This window comes from Euleptes europaea, chromosome 1, assembly GCF_029931775.1.
Source record: "Euleptes europaea isolate rEulEur1 chromosome 1, rEulEur1.hap1, whole genome shotgun sequence".
Lineage (NCBI taxonomy): Eukaryota > Metazoa > Chordata > Lepidosauria > Squamata > Sphaerodactylidae > Euleptes > Euleptes europaea.
Window position 1 is genome coordinate 79,810,369 of NC_079312.1, and position 17,323 is coordinate 79,827,691.

A 17,323-nucleotide genomic window follows, 5' to 3' on the forward strand; every position below is an offset into this window, starting at 1 on the left:
TGGATGAGAAAAGTTGAATCAGCCAAAGTTCCCTCTTCTACACAATCATTAAAGTTACAGAAGCCTTGTCATACTTAACATTATTATACTGGCCTGTCTTGAATTCATAAAAGCCTTAGATCTTAGCAGCCACCACCAGTGGATTTACTGAGGGTGATTTAGTCATTCTTGGCTTGGACCAATAGTTGCTGCTTCTGACAATCTGAGAGTTGGAACAGCTGTCTTGATGGATCTCATTTGTCCCAATATGTCACCGGCATCATCTTCCCCCAACAAGTTTCCTCACTTACCTGAGTATTGTGGTGGTCATCTACAGTAGCCTCAACCCTTATCAACTTTGTTTTCTAGAAGGGAAACACAGAGTACAAGCGCTTTGATAATGAGCCATGTCAGTACTATCCTACCCATATGCCTCTTCTCTAAATTCAGGTTCCTCTGGAATGCCTCTTTTCTCCTCAAGTATAAGGATAAGGATATAATAGAGCCCCATGGTGCAGAGTGGTAAGCTGCAGTACTGCAGTCAAAAGCTCTGCTCACGACCTGAGTTCGATCCCAACAGAAGTTGGTTTCAGGTAGTTGGCTCAAGGTTGACTCAGCCTTCCATCCTTCCGAGGTTGGTCAAATGAGTACCCAGCTTGCTAAGGGTAAAGGGAAGGTGACTGGGGAAGGCACTGGCAAACCACCCCGTAAACAAAGTCTGCCTTGGAAACATCGGGATGTGACGTCACCCCATCGGTCAGGAATGACCCAGTGCTTGCACAGGGGACCTTTACCTTTTTTTATAAGGATGAAATACCCCTCTCTAATAGCCTCCCCTTTTAAATTACAATCCTAGCAACTACATTCTGAAGAAGAAGAAGAAGAAGGAGAAGAAGGAGAAGAAGGAGAAGAAAATGATTCCTCAGGTGTAGGTCTGCCCTCAGGTTAAAAACAAAACAAATCTGTCTACCTTGCAACTGTCACTGAAATCAAAGGGAACTCACTGAAATCATACAAAATGCTGTTTCTTCCAAAGACAAAACTATTCCACTATTTGAAGGAGATGAGATTCTGAACCAGGATCAAAAGTGCTTTGATTAGATTTTCAAATTGGAGCAAAGACCTTATTCGCATTTAGACAGGAATCTAGCTTGAAGTCAGTAAAAGGAAAATAGGAGAAATCTACAATATTCCTGCAGGACTCTATCTGCAAGGGAGTGTTACATTGAACAAAGGAAGGATCAAAAGGCTATATGTGAATGCCTCACAACCCAGAGAAACAACTGTCTGGTCTCAAAGCAGACTTTTTTTGTTGGAAGGTCTGACCTCACCAGCATCACAGTTATATCAAGCCCTAATCAGAGTTGCTGGCAGGTTACAGAACGGGCAATTGCTTTCATACTGGGGAGGGAAGGGAAAGGAAACTCTTGAACATCTCAGTATTAGAAAAGGGAGCAGGAGTTATTGGGGCACTATGGTTTATCTGGTCTGCAACAACATCAGTGCAACTCTCCATAAAAGTCCTTGAGAAACATTCAAACGGAAGTTCTACAGGCTTTCCCTTGCCAGTTCTACCCATCCCATTTAGTTCTGTTGTTCCCTTGCTCATCTTTACCTCATAATCCACCATTTGCTTCAGTGTCACATTGCCTGAATCACTGCTGACGGAGAAGTAGTAGGCTTCTGTACCTGTCATACCGTACGTCAATTCATCCCCGTCAGCATCCACAGCTATCAACTGAAAAAGCCAAGCTCCTGAAAAGATAAAAGAGAGGCAGAAGTTCAACTTACCTAGGCCAGAGTGACAACTGTGAATAACCATCACATGTTAAAAAAAAAACCCCACTAACATCACCCCTGCAGGGATACACTGTTCTGAGGAGAACCAGTTTGTGGTGCCGTCAGGGCTGGACATTGAGGCAGAAATCCAGGGCTTCAGCTGATGGCTCAGCAGAGAGCCCCCAAAAGCCAGCTGTAGCTTTGCATTTGAAGTATGTATTATCAATGAAATGCAGGGCCCTCATAAGGCTATTAAGTCCAGAGCCAAAATGTATCTAATTGCATCACTGAAAACACTCCAGTCTAGAATGATTTCCAGTTACTTTGAACCCTTTTCCATTCCCATCCCTAGCCTGGGTATGAGCAGTAGAGACATGATTAATTAATGTGTCTTGATCTTTTCATCCTAGCCAAGGAGTAGGGGTGAGGAGAAGGGCATCTCCTATCCCCTAGCGTGATTCTCACAGACAATACATTTACCATTGCTTCTTGCATTCCAGATCAGTATTTTCTCCTTCACTCACCTAAAGGTGTGTCTTCTGGCAGAGAGAAGGTGGCATTCATTACGAATTGTGGTGCTGTGTTTCCTGATGCTGCAAAGGAAACAGTTGACTAGAGTTAATTTTTATTGAATTTCAACCCGTTTGTTCTAGTCTGACCTACTGGGGCAACTGAAAACAACTCTGCACCATCCTATATATGACAGCCCTTCAAGTACTTGAAGATAGTTATCATATCACCTCTCAGTCGTCTCCTTTCCAGGCTAAACATACCGAACTCGTTCAACCTTTCCTCATAGGACTTGGTCTCCTGACTACTCACCATCTTCTTTGCCCTCCTTTGGATATGTTCCAGCTTGTTTACATTCTTCGTATTGTAGTGCCCAAAACTGAACACAATACTGTAGGTGAGGTCTAACCAGTGAAAATTAAAGCGATACCATCACTTTGCGTGATCTGGACACTATACTTCTGTTGATACAGCCCAAAATCGCATTTGTCTTTTTAAGCTACCACATTGCACTGCTGATTCATACTCAGTGTATGGTCTACTAAGACCCCTAGATCCTTTTCGCACATACTACTGCCAAGACAACTCTCCCCCATCTTATAATTATGCATTTGGTTTTTCCTACCCAAATGCAGAACTTTACAGTAATCTCCATTGAAATTCTGAAGACAACAGCTCCTTTGAATCTAACCACCTGTTACTGAAAAAAGCAGGAGCCATTCTGGATGTCCACAACCAAATCCTGTGCATGATACTCAGAGGTAACCCTCACTGGTTTCTAGCTACAGTGCACAGAACTACAGCCTTAGTCTTCAAGAGCAGTCAACTCACTCAGGTACCAAGCTTGGAAACTTATGTCTAGGCAGAAGGCCCTATAGTTTTTTCAAAGATGGCAAAGTAGGAGGACCGGTTGGCCCTCATCTTGGAAAATCTTACCTAAAGTATGGAACATGAAGAGAAGTGTCCATCTGAGCCAAACCATCCTGCTAGACCAAAGGGACCAGCAAACACAGCATGGTAAAGGATGATCTGTCAGTGGAGACACACCTGCTTCCACACCCTTGGTGAGCAGTTTCTTGTGGATGTAGGCTTCCCCTATAAAGCATAGTGAGAAAGGCAGACTGTCAATAATAAATAAATAAAGGATAGGCTAATAGCAAGCACCCATCATAGGACTAAGGCATTCCTAATAGCAGGAGTGGACTACGAAGTGAAAAGGGTCCTGGAGCAAGCCAAGTTGAGGTGCTCCTGTGGTAGACAAGCCAATGCTACAGGGTCACGCAGCTCAGTGGGACCAGCAGTGAGTACTAGCTCACCCACTGCATTCTTCCCTCAAACTATCAGCGGTACAGAAGGAGACAATTGGTGAACTGACACTGATTGTCATTTCTAACTAGGGATCTGAGCCAAGAGATCCCTGAGGCATTGGCAAAGCTGCTGGGGCTTGGCTCCGCTTGCTCCTAAACACCAGTGGCCATCTAGGACAATGGCCCATTGGGAATTTTCCCTGTCAGCTAATTAGGACAGGAATCGAGTGAGCATTATGCACACTTATGTACTTGTTCATATGTGGCATTTTACAGGCTTGTTTATATCAAGTAGCATAAGAGACAAGGCTCTGCAGATAATATTGACCCCATTTCCAGGAACTATGACAATGAAAGTGTCTTATCACTGCATGTGACAACAAGTGGGAGAGTCTGTGTTTACCTCATAGTTCAAATTTCTCCTGTTATCAGTAGCAATAAATGACAAATGTAGCATGTCATATATGCTGACGGCAAGGTCAATGTACTGGCATCATAAGTCAATGCAAAACATCAAAAGGCTAAATTAAATCATAGAAGAAGAAGAAGAAGAAGAAGAAGAAGAAGAAGAAGAAGAAGAAGAAGAAGAAGAAGAAGAGTTGATTTTTATATGCTAACTTTCTCTACCACTTAAGGGAGAATCAAACTGGCTTACAATCGCCTTCCCTTCCCCACAACAGACACACTGTGAGGTAGGTGGAGCTGAGAGAGCTCTAAAAGAGCTGTGACTAGCCCAAGGTCACCCAGCTGGCTTCATGTGTAGGAATGGGGAAACCAACCTGGTTCACCAGATTAACGTCTGCCGCTCATGTGGAGGAGTGGGGAATCAAACCTGGTTCTTCAGATTAAAGTCCACTGCTCCAAACCACTGCTTTTAACCACTACACCACGTTGGCTTTTATTAACAGCTTTAAAAAAAGTATTTCATTTCTCTTTAGTAAATCAAATTACAACTGAAGTAAAACAAAAAAAATGAGTTCCAGCTAGCTTTCCATTCACTTGCCTGAATAGTGGAAGCCAGGATTACTGACTGAAAACTGACAAGAGTATTGCCTGCATATTTCTTTATATTGCTATAAGGAAAGGGGATAAAGACACTCTTTTATTCACGAGAGTTGAAAATTCAGTGAAGGTTCCTGGGATTCCTTCAGGTCCCAGAGCTTCACTGATAGGTATGGCCCTGCTGGGGACTTGAAATGCACACCCTGAAATCCTTGAAATTAATCCTAGGATTCCAATCCTGTTGCTAGATTCTTGGCAGAAGTATTAGGATCTGTTGAGCCAATTCCCTCAGTTAGTGCAACGCTCTTTTATTTTGGGGGAGAATTTAAACTCCCCAATGTAGTTTTTAAAAAGATTTCAGATTTTTCTGCAAACCTGGGATTTTAGCGTCCAAGTGGCTCTGATCCATGGATTTAGAAATCCGCAGATGAGGGTCACATGTCGCTATTAGATATATAGATGGGTATGGCACGATGTACCAGTCATGTTCTATTATTTGCCTACAGCATCCTCTACTCAGAAGTATAGTGTGTCTAATAGCCAAAGGAATTTGGCTTCATTTGGTGTGTCCTAATTAAAACCCATCAGCAGATCTGTCATACATAAATGTGTCTAGCGCTTAAAAAAAAAGACCTATCCCAGTGGTCATCAGTACTTTTAATGGTAATTAATTCTATAACTTTCAGCTGTGTGGTTAAGCAGCCTTATGCAAAGTCAGACCATGGAGTACTCTTGACTAGCAAGTGGTTCTCCAGTGGCTCAGGCAGAGAAATGTCGTTCCCTCTGAGATCCTTGAACCATGCAGTCCTGAAGGGCCCCCCAGAGCCGCACAGGAACCGGCGCGGCCCCTACGCTGGCATTCGTGCCACTTAAGCTGTGCAAACTGGCTTGGACACTGGTGCAGGGTGACTAATGCCGGTCCTGGGGTGCCACATAGCAAACTGAGCCTACTGTGCCCTCACTGCCTTCCCAGTGGCAGATGTCCAGCATGAGTGCTCATGTCGGCATCCTGGGGGGCACACCTGGGGTGTTCCCTGGGGAGCAGCTTCCTAATCCCTTTTGGGCTGGAAAGGAGCCATTTTGCAGGTGTCGAGATATGCCTGCTAAATTGTGGCGCAGCCCTGTGGAACTCTATGGGGAGTTCCATGGGGTTTTTCACCCAAAAATACTTTTTTATTCATTTTTCAGCTTGCTGCGCTGGCAGCAAATTGCTTTGGAGATGGCACAACAGTGCCGCCTCTGCCTGCCACTTATGTGCCCCCCTTCAGGAATGGGCTGCCCGTGGAGATGCTGAGGGCTGAATCACATTTTTTTCCCAAGCAAAGCATAAAGGCAGGCATATAAATGTTTAAATAAATATTCAGGAGCCTGATTGAAACCAAGAGAGGACATTTAAAATATAGGCTTGAGGCAGCCATATTTCCCATCCATCATTCTATTTTATTTTATTTATTTTATTTACAGTCCGCCTTTCTCATTGGGACTCCAGGCAGATTTCACAGTGAGTGAATACTATCATCAGGATAGGACATTAAATGAAATAAGGTTTGGGTTGTAAAACCAAACAGAAAGCTAAAAAAAAAATAAAAAAAATTGAAGCAAAACGTAAGTGTTAACATGAAGTATTAAATGATGCAAGATTACATAGTAGGATCCAATTTACAGCAAATTATACACACTAGTATAGACCACAGTCCCTAACAATTTGTCCAAGTAACTCTGTGGAATCATTTTGTACTATGCTACCCTATTGCCTGCATAGAAAAGCCCTCTTGAATAATTCAGTTTTTCATAGTTTGAGGAAGTTCAGTAGTGGTCAATTTCACAGGAACTTTAAACGGTGGATCAGGACATGTCAATAGGTTGGTAAACATGATGCGTGGGTCTTTAAGTGGCATTAGGAAAGAAGGGCAGGGGTTAGCTTGACACAAGATGATAAAGGTGACTTTGTCTATTATGTTATGACATTCATGATTTTCTTTATCTCACTCGTCTGTCAAAGAGCTCCTGGGTTAGTACCAAGGGCTGGTCAATAGCGACCCAAAGAGAGATGCTTATGGGATCTGTAAAGTTTCCAGAAATTTTGACGCTATTTGGATGGAGGGAGAGCTGCAAACTGCTGTACCCTATGCTTCTCTAATACATCTCTTGGTTTTTGCCATCTGAGAGGCAAGGGGAGGGGGGGGGAAGGAACGTTGGAAAGAGAAATCCAAAATTTTACAGTGAAAAAATTAAGTGTTTTATTTGAACAGAAACGCTCTCATACAACCCGATACAGATGCCATTATGCATATTGAAATCAACACACATAGACTGGGAGTGGGCGTGAGCGCACTGGCCTCTCTGCTAGCCTACGGGCCATCACCAGCTCGTGAGCACAGAAGCTACACACACGGGAAGTGTACGTGCACAGGCTCCCTCCACGTTATCAGGAACGTCTGAAAAAGCGGCATCCGAATCACAAGGACGGAACCTACAAACACACACTTTGTAAACATGTAGACTCCATGCTCACAAGCCAGCAATCGCACATAGGCACAGCACACTCATGCCTGCTCCCCACACTATACATGATTCAACGTACATGTTGGTTTCAAAATGCATAATGTCATCTGGAGGTTGGCAACTCTAGGGCCAATAGAAAATATTGCATGGGAGGTTTTTTGTGTGTACCCCCAAATTTCTATATTTCAGCTGGAAAAATGGGGGGGGGGCTTTTTTTCTCCCTGAATGTTTCCAGGTCTTCACATTTCTAGTTTTGGTAAATGATGTTAACACACAGTACAGCTGCCTCCTTAAGACCCCCATTGCACTGGCTTGTACATAGCTTTGCTGAAATGTCTATGGGTGTACATGAAGTTAAATATCCCTTTATTTCACACCTAGTGCTAGCCGCCTTTTCTTGCTACCCCATCTTGTTAACACAGACGGATTTGGTCGAGTCTGTGACTGCCAAGCAGTTTGTCTCAGACAGAGCGGGGTGGGGAGGAGGAGAAAAGGTGGGATCTAATTCAACTTTTTATTCAGCTGCCTGGTCTAACTGTAATCCCACCTCCATTGGTCGTAGAACTGACCGATGACCAACAGCACGTAGATATACCTTACCTGGTATTATGTGGAATCCTTGGAAAGCTGCTTGATTCTGTGGCGGGCAACAGGGATCTGAGCTCCTCAGACTTTGGCTCCCATTGTAAATTAGCTGATCAATCATTAACTGAAATAACTTGATCAGAAACTCAGCCTAGCTTTCTTGAATCGCATCACCAGTGGTTCCTTCATTCCTTAGATTAGAGCAAGAACCCCAAAGGTACCCTGTGTTGTAGTTCTCCTTGGGGATTCTGGAAGAGAATCTCCACATATCCCTCAATTTCTGACATGACGACTGACAGCTTGGCAACATTACGGCCCATTTCCCAAACGAGCTAGCTTCTTGTATCCTGCCCCCCCCTACATATATGAAACTGCTATATCCTATTGCTTCTGGCACTGCCCTCTGCCCATAAAGAAATCAATCACCACAGGTTGTGGTATCGGTTTTGTTTCTGAGATCCAGGGTTCATTTCAGCATTAATATGGTCAATGCTACCAGGAGAAGTCACTGGGGAAGAAGCATCATACTAAAGCCCTGCACTGAAGGATTAAGCCTGGGATGGACTATGTGATAAAATACCTTTCTGTGCACTCGCCTTTCCCATATGGAAAGGAGACTCACCCAGTAGAGTTGCCAACCTCCAGGTACTAGCTGGAGATCTCCTGCTATTACAGCTGATCTCCAGCTGATATAGACCAGTTCACCTGGAGAAAATGGCTGCTTTGGCCATTGGACTCTATGGCATTGAAGTCCCTCCCCTCTCCACACCCCACCCTCCTCAGGCTCCACCACCAAAACCTCCAGGTATTTCCCAATATAGCTGGCAGCCCTATTGCCCAGGCCTCTTTGGATTATAGGTCAGCTGCAAAAGCACAACCCATTAAGAAAGGAGTCATATATAGACTCTGATACTATGATTCATCAAGCAGGCTTGTACTCTCCCATCCCTTTTCCTTCACCTTGAGACACCCAAGGCACAGGTCATGAGCAAATGCGGAGAGAGATCCATTCCTTTCAAATCTTCATCTGCGATGTCCAGTGGCATTTCTGAGGGAAGACGGAGCTTATATACCACAAAAATGGGTCACCATCCTTTTTCTTTTCTCTGCTAGGGCTTCTGTGCCTTTCCACAACTGCATGACAGGCATAAGTTCAACAGACCGTCCATTCCTAATAGTTGTATCTGCGCACAGATGCCAAAGAACTCTGCTAGATCAGATCAATGGCAGAGAGTCCAGCAGCTGCCAAGAAGATACCCTGGAAGGCCTACAAACGGGATCACAGAGGCCAGAGTTTCCCCCAGTCATTGCCTTCCACTATCTGGTATATTATCTGTAATTATGGAGGTTCCAGTTAGCCATCACTGATGGACCAGCCCTCATTTTAAAGCCTTCAGCACTAGTGGCCATTGCTACACTGTGTGGCCTCCTCCTGAATTTCTGCCTGCTGTAAACCTGAGAAGGCCTTTCAAGGGGACAGCCTTCCTGTTAGAGCAGGAAAGAAAGAAGGCTACCATCTTACCCCAGGCTCCCCGGCTTGATTCTGCCTCATGGCTCCTTCCACACTCAGGCCTTGTGATTGAGATCCCTGCACACAGACCAGAGATACCTGGGCTTAGGCAGGGCAGAGGAGCATCTTTCCCTGTGTTGTTGGTGTTCGCCTTTGCCCTCACAGTGAAATAACTGCCAAAGATGAAGATTCACCACACAGGGGCTCAGCAATGTGTGTGTCTGTGGAAGAGAGTGGCCGTAGCCACCCAAATGACCTAGTTACAGGAACAAATGAGGATTGTGCTGACTCCATTCAGGCAGAAGATGGGTTAGGCCAGAGGAAGGGAGGGAAATGATGCTAGCTGCCTGTCTCTTTGGGCTAGTGTGTGTGCTGTCAGTGCCTTTTCTGGGACCAGAAAGGCCTCAGAAGAGGCATTGTAACCAAGTGTGGGGGAATAACAAGCCTCCAAAGAACATATTTACTAATGTTATGTAGGCACGTGAGGTCTCTCCTACCTTCCTGTTCTCTAGGTTGAAAGGGTGCCCCAATTTCCCATGATGAGATGATCACATCACAAAATGAAACTGTAAGTATTGTGATTGAAAACGAGATAAAGTTTAACCTATCGGTTCTAAGGCTGCTTTTACATGGAGATTTCCCCCTGCAGGGAATGTGAAAAGCCCCTGGATTGGGGGGAAAATGGTTGGCCGCTGTGTAAAATTCCTCCACAGCTACTCTTTAAACCAGAAAAAAAGGTTTATTGGTTCTTTTGATTAAATGGGAAAGCCTCAGGAACACCATGGCCATTTATGCATAGGAGGTTTTGCCTTGGATTTGCCATTCTCTAGATGCACATCCGAATTCTCAAAACTCAAAAATAAGCCCCTATGCAGAGTTTTGAGAATTCAGATAGGGAAAATGTGCATCTAGAGAGCAGTAAATCCAAGGCAAAACCTCCCATGCATAAATGGCCCATGCGTAGTGCTCAGACTGACCAGTGTCATGTGAATGGTCTCATTTAATCCACGAGCTTCCTTCTTCCAAGCAGAGTGTTGCCAACCTTTCGGTGGTTCCCCAGGCTAGCCTGATCTTGTCAGATCTCAGAAGGTAAGCAGGTTAGTAGCTGGTTAGTATTTGGATGGGAGACCACCAAGGAATACCAGGGTTGCTGTGCAGAGGAAGGCACTGGCAAACCACCTCTGTTAGTCTCTTGCTTTGAAAACCCCCAAAGGGGTCGCCATAAATCGGCTGCAACTTGATGGCACTTTACACAGAGAGAGAGAGAGATCTCCTGGGATTACAATTGATGACAGAGTGACAGAGATTCAGGTGACAGAGATCAGTTCCCCTGAAGAAAATGGCTGTTTTGGAAGATGGGCTCTATGACATTACACCCTTCCCCTCCCCAAACACTGCCCTCCTCAAGTGGTGTAATGGTTAAGAGTGGCGGACACTAATCTGGAGAACCGGGTGTCGCGGTTCGGGCCGTTAAGTGCCTACACTCTTAGAATGTACCATTTACTGAGAAATGGAGTTATCTATTCAGCGAGACACCACTAGACCGGAATCAATGGTTCCTAGAAACTTGTTATTGCTTCTAGGACATCTCTTGAACACGTCAATAAATTTATAATAATGGACAAGAGTAGAAGTATATATAAAAAACACATTTATTTACATTATACAATATATGCTTTTTGGTTGCAAAGCCTTAAAATATCATATAAGGATAGACATCATTAGTCTTAAACATGTTTATGTAGCAAGTAATCATTCACATTCTCTATGCCTCCATAAAGGAGTATCTTAGTCAGAATATACTCATAAAGTATCCTTAGTGCAATGCACCTTCATTCAGAATATAAGGTTACAGAAATCCTGTCAAAATATGGTTAATTCTTTGGAGAAAGATTTGGTTAGAAGCATCCTAACTTAAATCATTCAAAACATCATAACATTTCTGTACAGAAGACACACTATACCTTGCTGTGTCATCTGTGTCACCTGGAGTCCTTTAAGAGTCTAAGCTCTATGAGAACATATGAAGTTATCCCAGAGTATCTGTATTTGCTAAGTCTTGAATCCTTTAAAGACTTCTATTAATATTCTTAACTGATCATCATTAAGATCAGGCATTGTGTATGTACATGCTATGCATGCTCTTTCTAATTTTAGACAGCAATGCTGAATATATAAATACTATGTGTTAGCTTAAAGCTGTTTACAGTCTCTTTGACTGTGCCAATCTGTGTATGTGCTGTACAATGTATCAGCATTGTGCATATCTCACAGAGTACAGAGAGTCTCCTTTCCCTTCTCTGGTCTCTCGCTCTGAGGAGGTTCAGAAGTCCCTCTGTTAAGTAGAGGACGTTCTGACACAATCTCAGAGGTCTAGCTATTAGCCCTGTATTCAGGATGCTTCTTAGCATTGGTAAGCCAAATAGGCTTAGTCTGTAAGAATCCATAAATCTGATGGACTCTCAGTGTTCCAATACATGGAAAGATTACTGCACTTAGATTCCTATTCAAAGAATAGGAATTCTAAGGGTCTCTATCCTCTTCTAGGAATAGAGCAGTCTCACAAGAAGACTGTAAGTAAGATATGTTGAAATATCCAGATCTTGATATTTCAAGATATCTCTGAAAACCTCTGTCCACGCAAGAACAGAGTTTCAATGTTTTACATCTCAAGCCTTTTGAGATGGAGGTGCTACGCCAGACAGCTGCAGTCTGCCAGCCATAGAACTCTAAAGTGCCAGCTGGACTGTGGCTGTTATTTATACTTTTTCTAGACCCATTAAGAGTGAAGAGTGTTCCTTTTCCCCTCTTCCTTAGTCTTCAAAAGGGTACCTTTATTCCCCTTTCTTATCCGATACCAGGAGCTTAGTGGCTTCTGCTCCTGTCTTATGTCCTTATATGGATTTCCTTTTCTTTCAGTCCTCTGTGCCTAAAGTATAAATACTCATTTCTGAGTTACATGATCAAGTTACATATTTAATTTCTATACCATCCTCTTCGTTAGGACTATACGCATTAAATGAGACTACTTAGAAATCTGTAGCACAACGTTTAACTATATAACTCATGAAACACAATTATAGCTGACACTGTCACTTTGCAAAGTGTTTTGTTTACATTAGTTAGTAGGTTTGCATCTGGCAAGATTACAGTAGAACAAGGAAGCATATTACTCTTATCTTGAGAGAACTTATAATGCCTTTAGGCTATATTTTAAGCACAATTCCAACTATTAATGCACTCTTAGTACATTAAGATATCTTAAGACCTTGAAAAGGCCATTTAAGATTCTGACATCTGGCAGCTAAGTCAGAAAGATGACTTTTACGCTGCCCCTTCAAGGGAAAGCCAGAGTAACTTTAGTAGTTAGTTTTGATAGAGCTAACCTTGAGCTAGCCTGTCAGCATGACACAGAGTTGCCTGTCAGCATGACACAGACTTTCATTATACATTACACAAACCTCTGTATGTGTATGATGTGTTTAAGCTCTATATGGAATTAATTCTGCACATGTTCACAAGATACCATGATCATGTCAGGGCCTGCCATTTGATTCCCCACTCCTCTACATCACTGGTTCCCAGCCAGGGGTCCACGAGAACTAAACCAGGGGTCCGCGAAACAAAGTTATAAACCCATAATAAATTAATATTTACGCGGGCAGCATGGCGGTGGCTTGTGGGTGCAGAACGCGGTGGCGTGCGGTGGTGACTCGTGGGAGCAGCGCGCAACAAGTAAGGAACATGCGGGGGCGGGGAGGCCGGGGGAGGGTGCAAGCGAGCCTCACACAACCACACACAATAGGAGAAACACTCATCAAACTTTGTTTGATGATAGCTGTTGAAGAGGTTTTAGGGATGGAAGCCAAAAAGAAAATACAAGAAATACCTCTATCGAACAACACGGTAAAAGCTCGAATTGAAATGTCAAATGACATCGAGGAGCAGCTTGTTTCGAAAATAAAAATTTCCCCATGTTTCGCTTTGCAGTGTGATGAATCGACAGACGTTTCTAATTGCAGTCAGTTGCTCGTAGTTGTCCGCTTTTTAGACGACAACAACACTATTAAAGAGGAATTATTGATTTTGCGGAAACTGGAAAACGACATCAAAAGGTATCGACGTCATGAATATAATAGCGGAGTATTTTGAGAAACATAGCATTATGTGGGAAAAGCTCGCCGGCTTCTGTACGGATGGCGCTCCAGCCATGTTAGGATCACGCTCTGGTCTAGCAACATTAATAAAACAGAAGAATCCTTCAGCAATAACAACTCATTGTATCATACATCGTCAGGTGGTAGCTTCCAAGACTCTTCCTAAATGCCTTGTTAATATCATGGAAATGGCCACACAAGTGGTCAATGTTATTAAAAGCAGTGCCTTAAATACACGCCTTTTTAAAAAACTGTGCACTGAAATGGACTCCGATCATGAGACTCTTCTTTTCCACACCAAAGTTCATTGGCTATCGAAAGGCAATATGCTGGGAAGGTTATTTGAACTAAGAAAAGAGGTTGAGCTGTTTCTAGCCGAGAAGAAAATTAAAGATTTACTAGAGCTGTTTTCTGATTCGAAAAGTCAGATGCATTTGGCTTATCTTGTGGATATTTTCTCACATTTGAATAAACTAAACTTACAGTTGCAAGGTTCGGGAAACATAAATTTAGCAGGTGTGGGAAACATTTTTATGTTTGAAGATAAACTGCGTGCCTTTATTTGCAAACTTCAATTATGGGTAGGTGAAAACAATTATTCTGCGTTTGTGACATTAAAAGCACTGGTCAATGATAGTAAAGATGACATGATCACTGCAAATATACAAGACAACATCAGAAGTCATCTGCAAATGCTGGTCGATGAATTCCACCGTTACTTCCCGGAATTTAACCAGACAGAATCAAAAGATACCCAAAAGCTGATTCGCAATCCTTTTGATATTGCTGTTGAAGAGGTTGCAGAAGAAATCCAGGAAGAGCTCACTGAATTCCAAAATGATAGGCACTGTAAGGATGTGTTTAAATCAGTTTCTCTTGAAGAGTTCTGGTGTAAAAAAGCAATTTCATATCCTACAGTTCGGGGATTCGCCTTGCGATATCTTATGCTCTTCTCCGCAACTTATTTATGCGAGCAAGGGTTTTCTGCTTTGCTTATAATTAAGAACAAGACCAGAAATCGATTGGAAGCAAGTGATGATATTCGTGTAGCTCTGAGCAACAGTATTAGCCCCAGAACTGCCCAGCTTGTAAAAAGGATGCAAGCTCAAAAATCACATTGATTTACAATTAAAAGTTCTCTATTATAAAAAATATATTCAAATATTATTCTAAGTTTAATGTTTAACTAACAGTTATGATTAAAGTTTATTTTCAAATTCTCTGAATTTTTATTTTGAACCTTGGGGTCCCTGCACCGAACAAGTCTAGTGGTCCCTGGTCAAAAAAAGGTTGGGAACCATGGCTCTACATGAAGCCAGCCACAGTGACCTTGGGCTAGTCACAGTTCTCTCAGAACTCTCTCAGCCCACCTACCTCACAAGGTGCCTGTTTTTGGGTGAGGAATGGCTTGTGATTGTAAGCCACTTTGAGACTCCTTAAGGTAGAGAAAAGCAGGGTATAAAAACCAACTCTTCTTCTTCGACCCCCAAATCTCCTGGTATTTCCCAACCTGGATCTGGCAACTCTATCCATGCAGGGGGAAATCCCCCATGTGGAAGCAGCTACCCACTCCTGGCTGTGGTAGACAGGAGGCCAAGGGGCAGGGCGGGATGACAGTGCAGACAAAGCCCATTGCCTCCCTAATCCAAGGCCATTTGGAGCAAACAACTGCAGGAGGAATAAGGCATAGCCCCAAAAGAGGTGCAGCACCAACATGGGCTACCTCCCCCTCCTTTACAAAAGATTGGCAGGACGTTTCCTTGTCAAAAATACCTGTAACCTTTGTTGAATCACTGAAGAAACAGTTGAAATCGCTTTTGTGTAACTGTAGTGAAAGTCTTTGTAAAAAGTGCAACAACTTCTACATCATTCTCCAACAGAGTATCTGGCCCTGGGCAGTGTTAAATGAGACAAGCAGTTGGCTGTCACATTTTGGGTTCTTGGCCTGTACTCCACTTCATAAGGAAAAGTGAGTAATCTGACTGACCATCTAGCAATACAATTTTCTCTTTGTGCCCGTCCTTTTCGCAGTTAATAATGGTGTCAAGGGGCTGTAATCATGTGTTCCAGTAGCCCAGACAAAGTGTTTCTTTTTCAACGATAGAATATTTCCTTTCCGCCTCCATGATTGTTCCCAAAGCAAATGCAAACGTCCCTCTCTATGGCATCCTCATGAAGCTAAATGAGGAAACTAGATTATCCCATAGCAGCTCTCTGAGTAGTTCAATGACAAAAGAGTAGTTTGGAATATATTTTGCACGCCATGAGATAAGGTTCCAGAAGAAATGCACCGTCTGTAAATCGATTGGAAAACATGCTGGTGAAACTTCCACAATATGATCAAGTACAAGTTCCAAGCTGGCTGGTGATATTTGATCAAGTCCCAAGCTGGCTGGTGATATTGTATGCCCACCCCCTCACCCCCCACAAGAGTTCTGTTTACTTGAATTTGCATTTGGCCAAGCTGAGCTTCAGGCCTGCTACACTGATACAGTTTAGTACAGATTGCAGATTACTTTCTTGCTCTTCAGGGATGCTGCCAAGCACAACAATATCATATAAATAACACTAAATTCCATGCTGGTCCGCAGGATTAGAGATATCATTCTTTGGAAGGTATTGGGAGCAAAGACAAACCCATCTAGGAAACATGTAAAATGAAATCGTCCATCACGTGAAATAAATGCTGCAAAGTCTTCATACATCATAATCTAGTGAAATGCCTCTGCACATCAAGGATAGAAAACATTTTTGCTTTGCAAAGTTCTGCAAAAATGTCAGTGTCTTAGTTCTTAGTTCACTAGCCTGAGAATTCCATGAAACAGGAACCTTAATAATGCACATACCAGCAATTCTTTTTGCATTAATGTGGGACTATGTTCACTCTCAGAACAGTAACATGTGACACTTGCGTGCTTGAAGGCTGAACTGGCTGCCTTGGCTATGCTAAGTGGCCGATCTTTTTGCAGTAATTGCACTGAGCTCTCTTTGAAAGACATCTTGCATAGCTTGTAAGAGGCTCTGTAAAGCCAAAATGAAATAATGCTCTTGCTAGACTTGATCTGCTGGATCTGAATAAAGGCCCAAAATGTGTCCTTTTTGCATTGTCCCAAGATGGACACAGGACTAGATTGGTTTTATTGCTCCAGTCCTTGAGCCTCCAGTCCTTGAGTCCATACAACCTGGGACATTCCTATTACTTTTATCCTGAAATCGAATGGCAATCCATAGTAAATACGAGTACATGGTAAATAAGATATTTAAACAGGATCTGCACCCAAGATCTGATATTACCCAGATATTATTCTACTTCAGCAGAAGGGATTTTTGCAAAAAATTAAACTTGACCTAGCTCAAGTCCATCATCAATTGATAGTGGATGACTACTGCTAACACCCAAACAATGGCTACTCATTGAAAAGCTTTCCATGTCAACTGTCTCCTGTTTGGAAACACTGCTACCAGAAGTCTTTGAGATTCATCCATACTATGATAATGTACAAATTATTGGCCCATCACAAGATCAACTCATAGAATAAGAGAAATTCTATGAGAGCAATCAGATACTACAGTCAAGAAAGGATTGACAGTGTAGAACAGGGATGGGGAACCTCAGGCCCGGGGGCCGTATGCGGCCCCCAAGGACATTTTTTGTGGCCCTCAGGAGCTCCGGGGCCCTGCCACGGAGGGGCGAGGCAGGGCAGCCCTCCCTGAGGGTGTTCCTGGGGCCACGACTTGCAGAGGCACTGCGGCGCCCTTTGGACCTCCTCTCACCGACTGACAGCTGTTGGTCGGCAAGAGGAGGAAGAAGGACGCTTCCCCCAAGGCTGCCCCCTATAGCCGCAGCATGCAGGAACGCCAGGGCACTCTGTAAGCCCCTCTCGCTGCCTGTTGGCTGTTGAGCAGCGGGGGGGGGGGAAGAGGCCTGCGGCTCCCAGCGGCAGAGCATGCGCGCAGGAGCCGATCGGGCTTCGGGGGCCTTTTGTGGA

The 17,323-nt window shown here is 43.4% G+C and overlaps 1 protein-coding gene across 1 annotated transcript in view; it reads right to left on the reverse strand.

Annotated features, from left to right (window-relative positions):
• CDHR2 (cadherin related family member 2) overlaps positions 1 to 7,729 on the reverse strand; it is a 38,598-nt gene extending 30,869 nt beyond the window's left edge. The window contains exons 1-5 of the mRNA XM_056847473.1: positions 7,683 to 7,729; positions 3,205 to 3,363; positions 2,283 to 2,351; positions 1,595 to 1,734; positions 291 to 344 (exon numbers count right to left, since the gene is read on the reverse strand). Of these exons, the coding sequence (XP_056703451.1) occupies positions 291 to 344; positions 1,595 to 1,734; positions 2,283 to 2,351; positions 3,205 to 3,250 (309 nt within the window). The 5' untranslated portion in view covers positions 3,251 to 3,363; positions 7,683 to 7,729. The remainder of the gene's footprint in view (positions 1 to 290; positions 345 to 1,594; positions 1,735 to 2,282; positions 2,352 to 3,204; positions 3,364 to 7,682) is intronic.
• Positions 7,730 to 17,323: the final 9,594 nt, after the last annotated feature.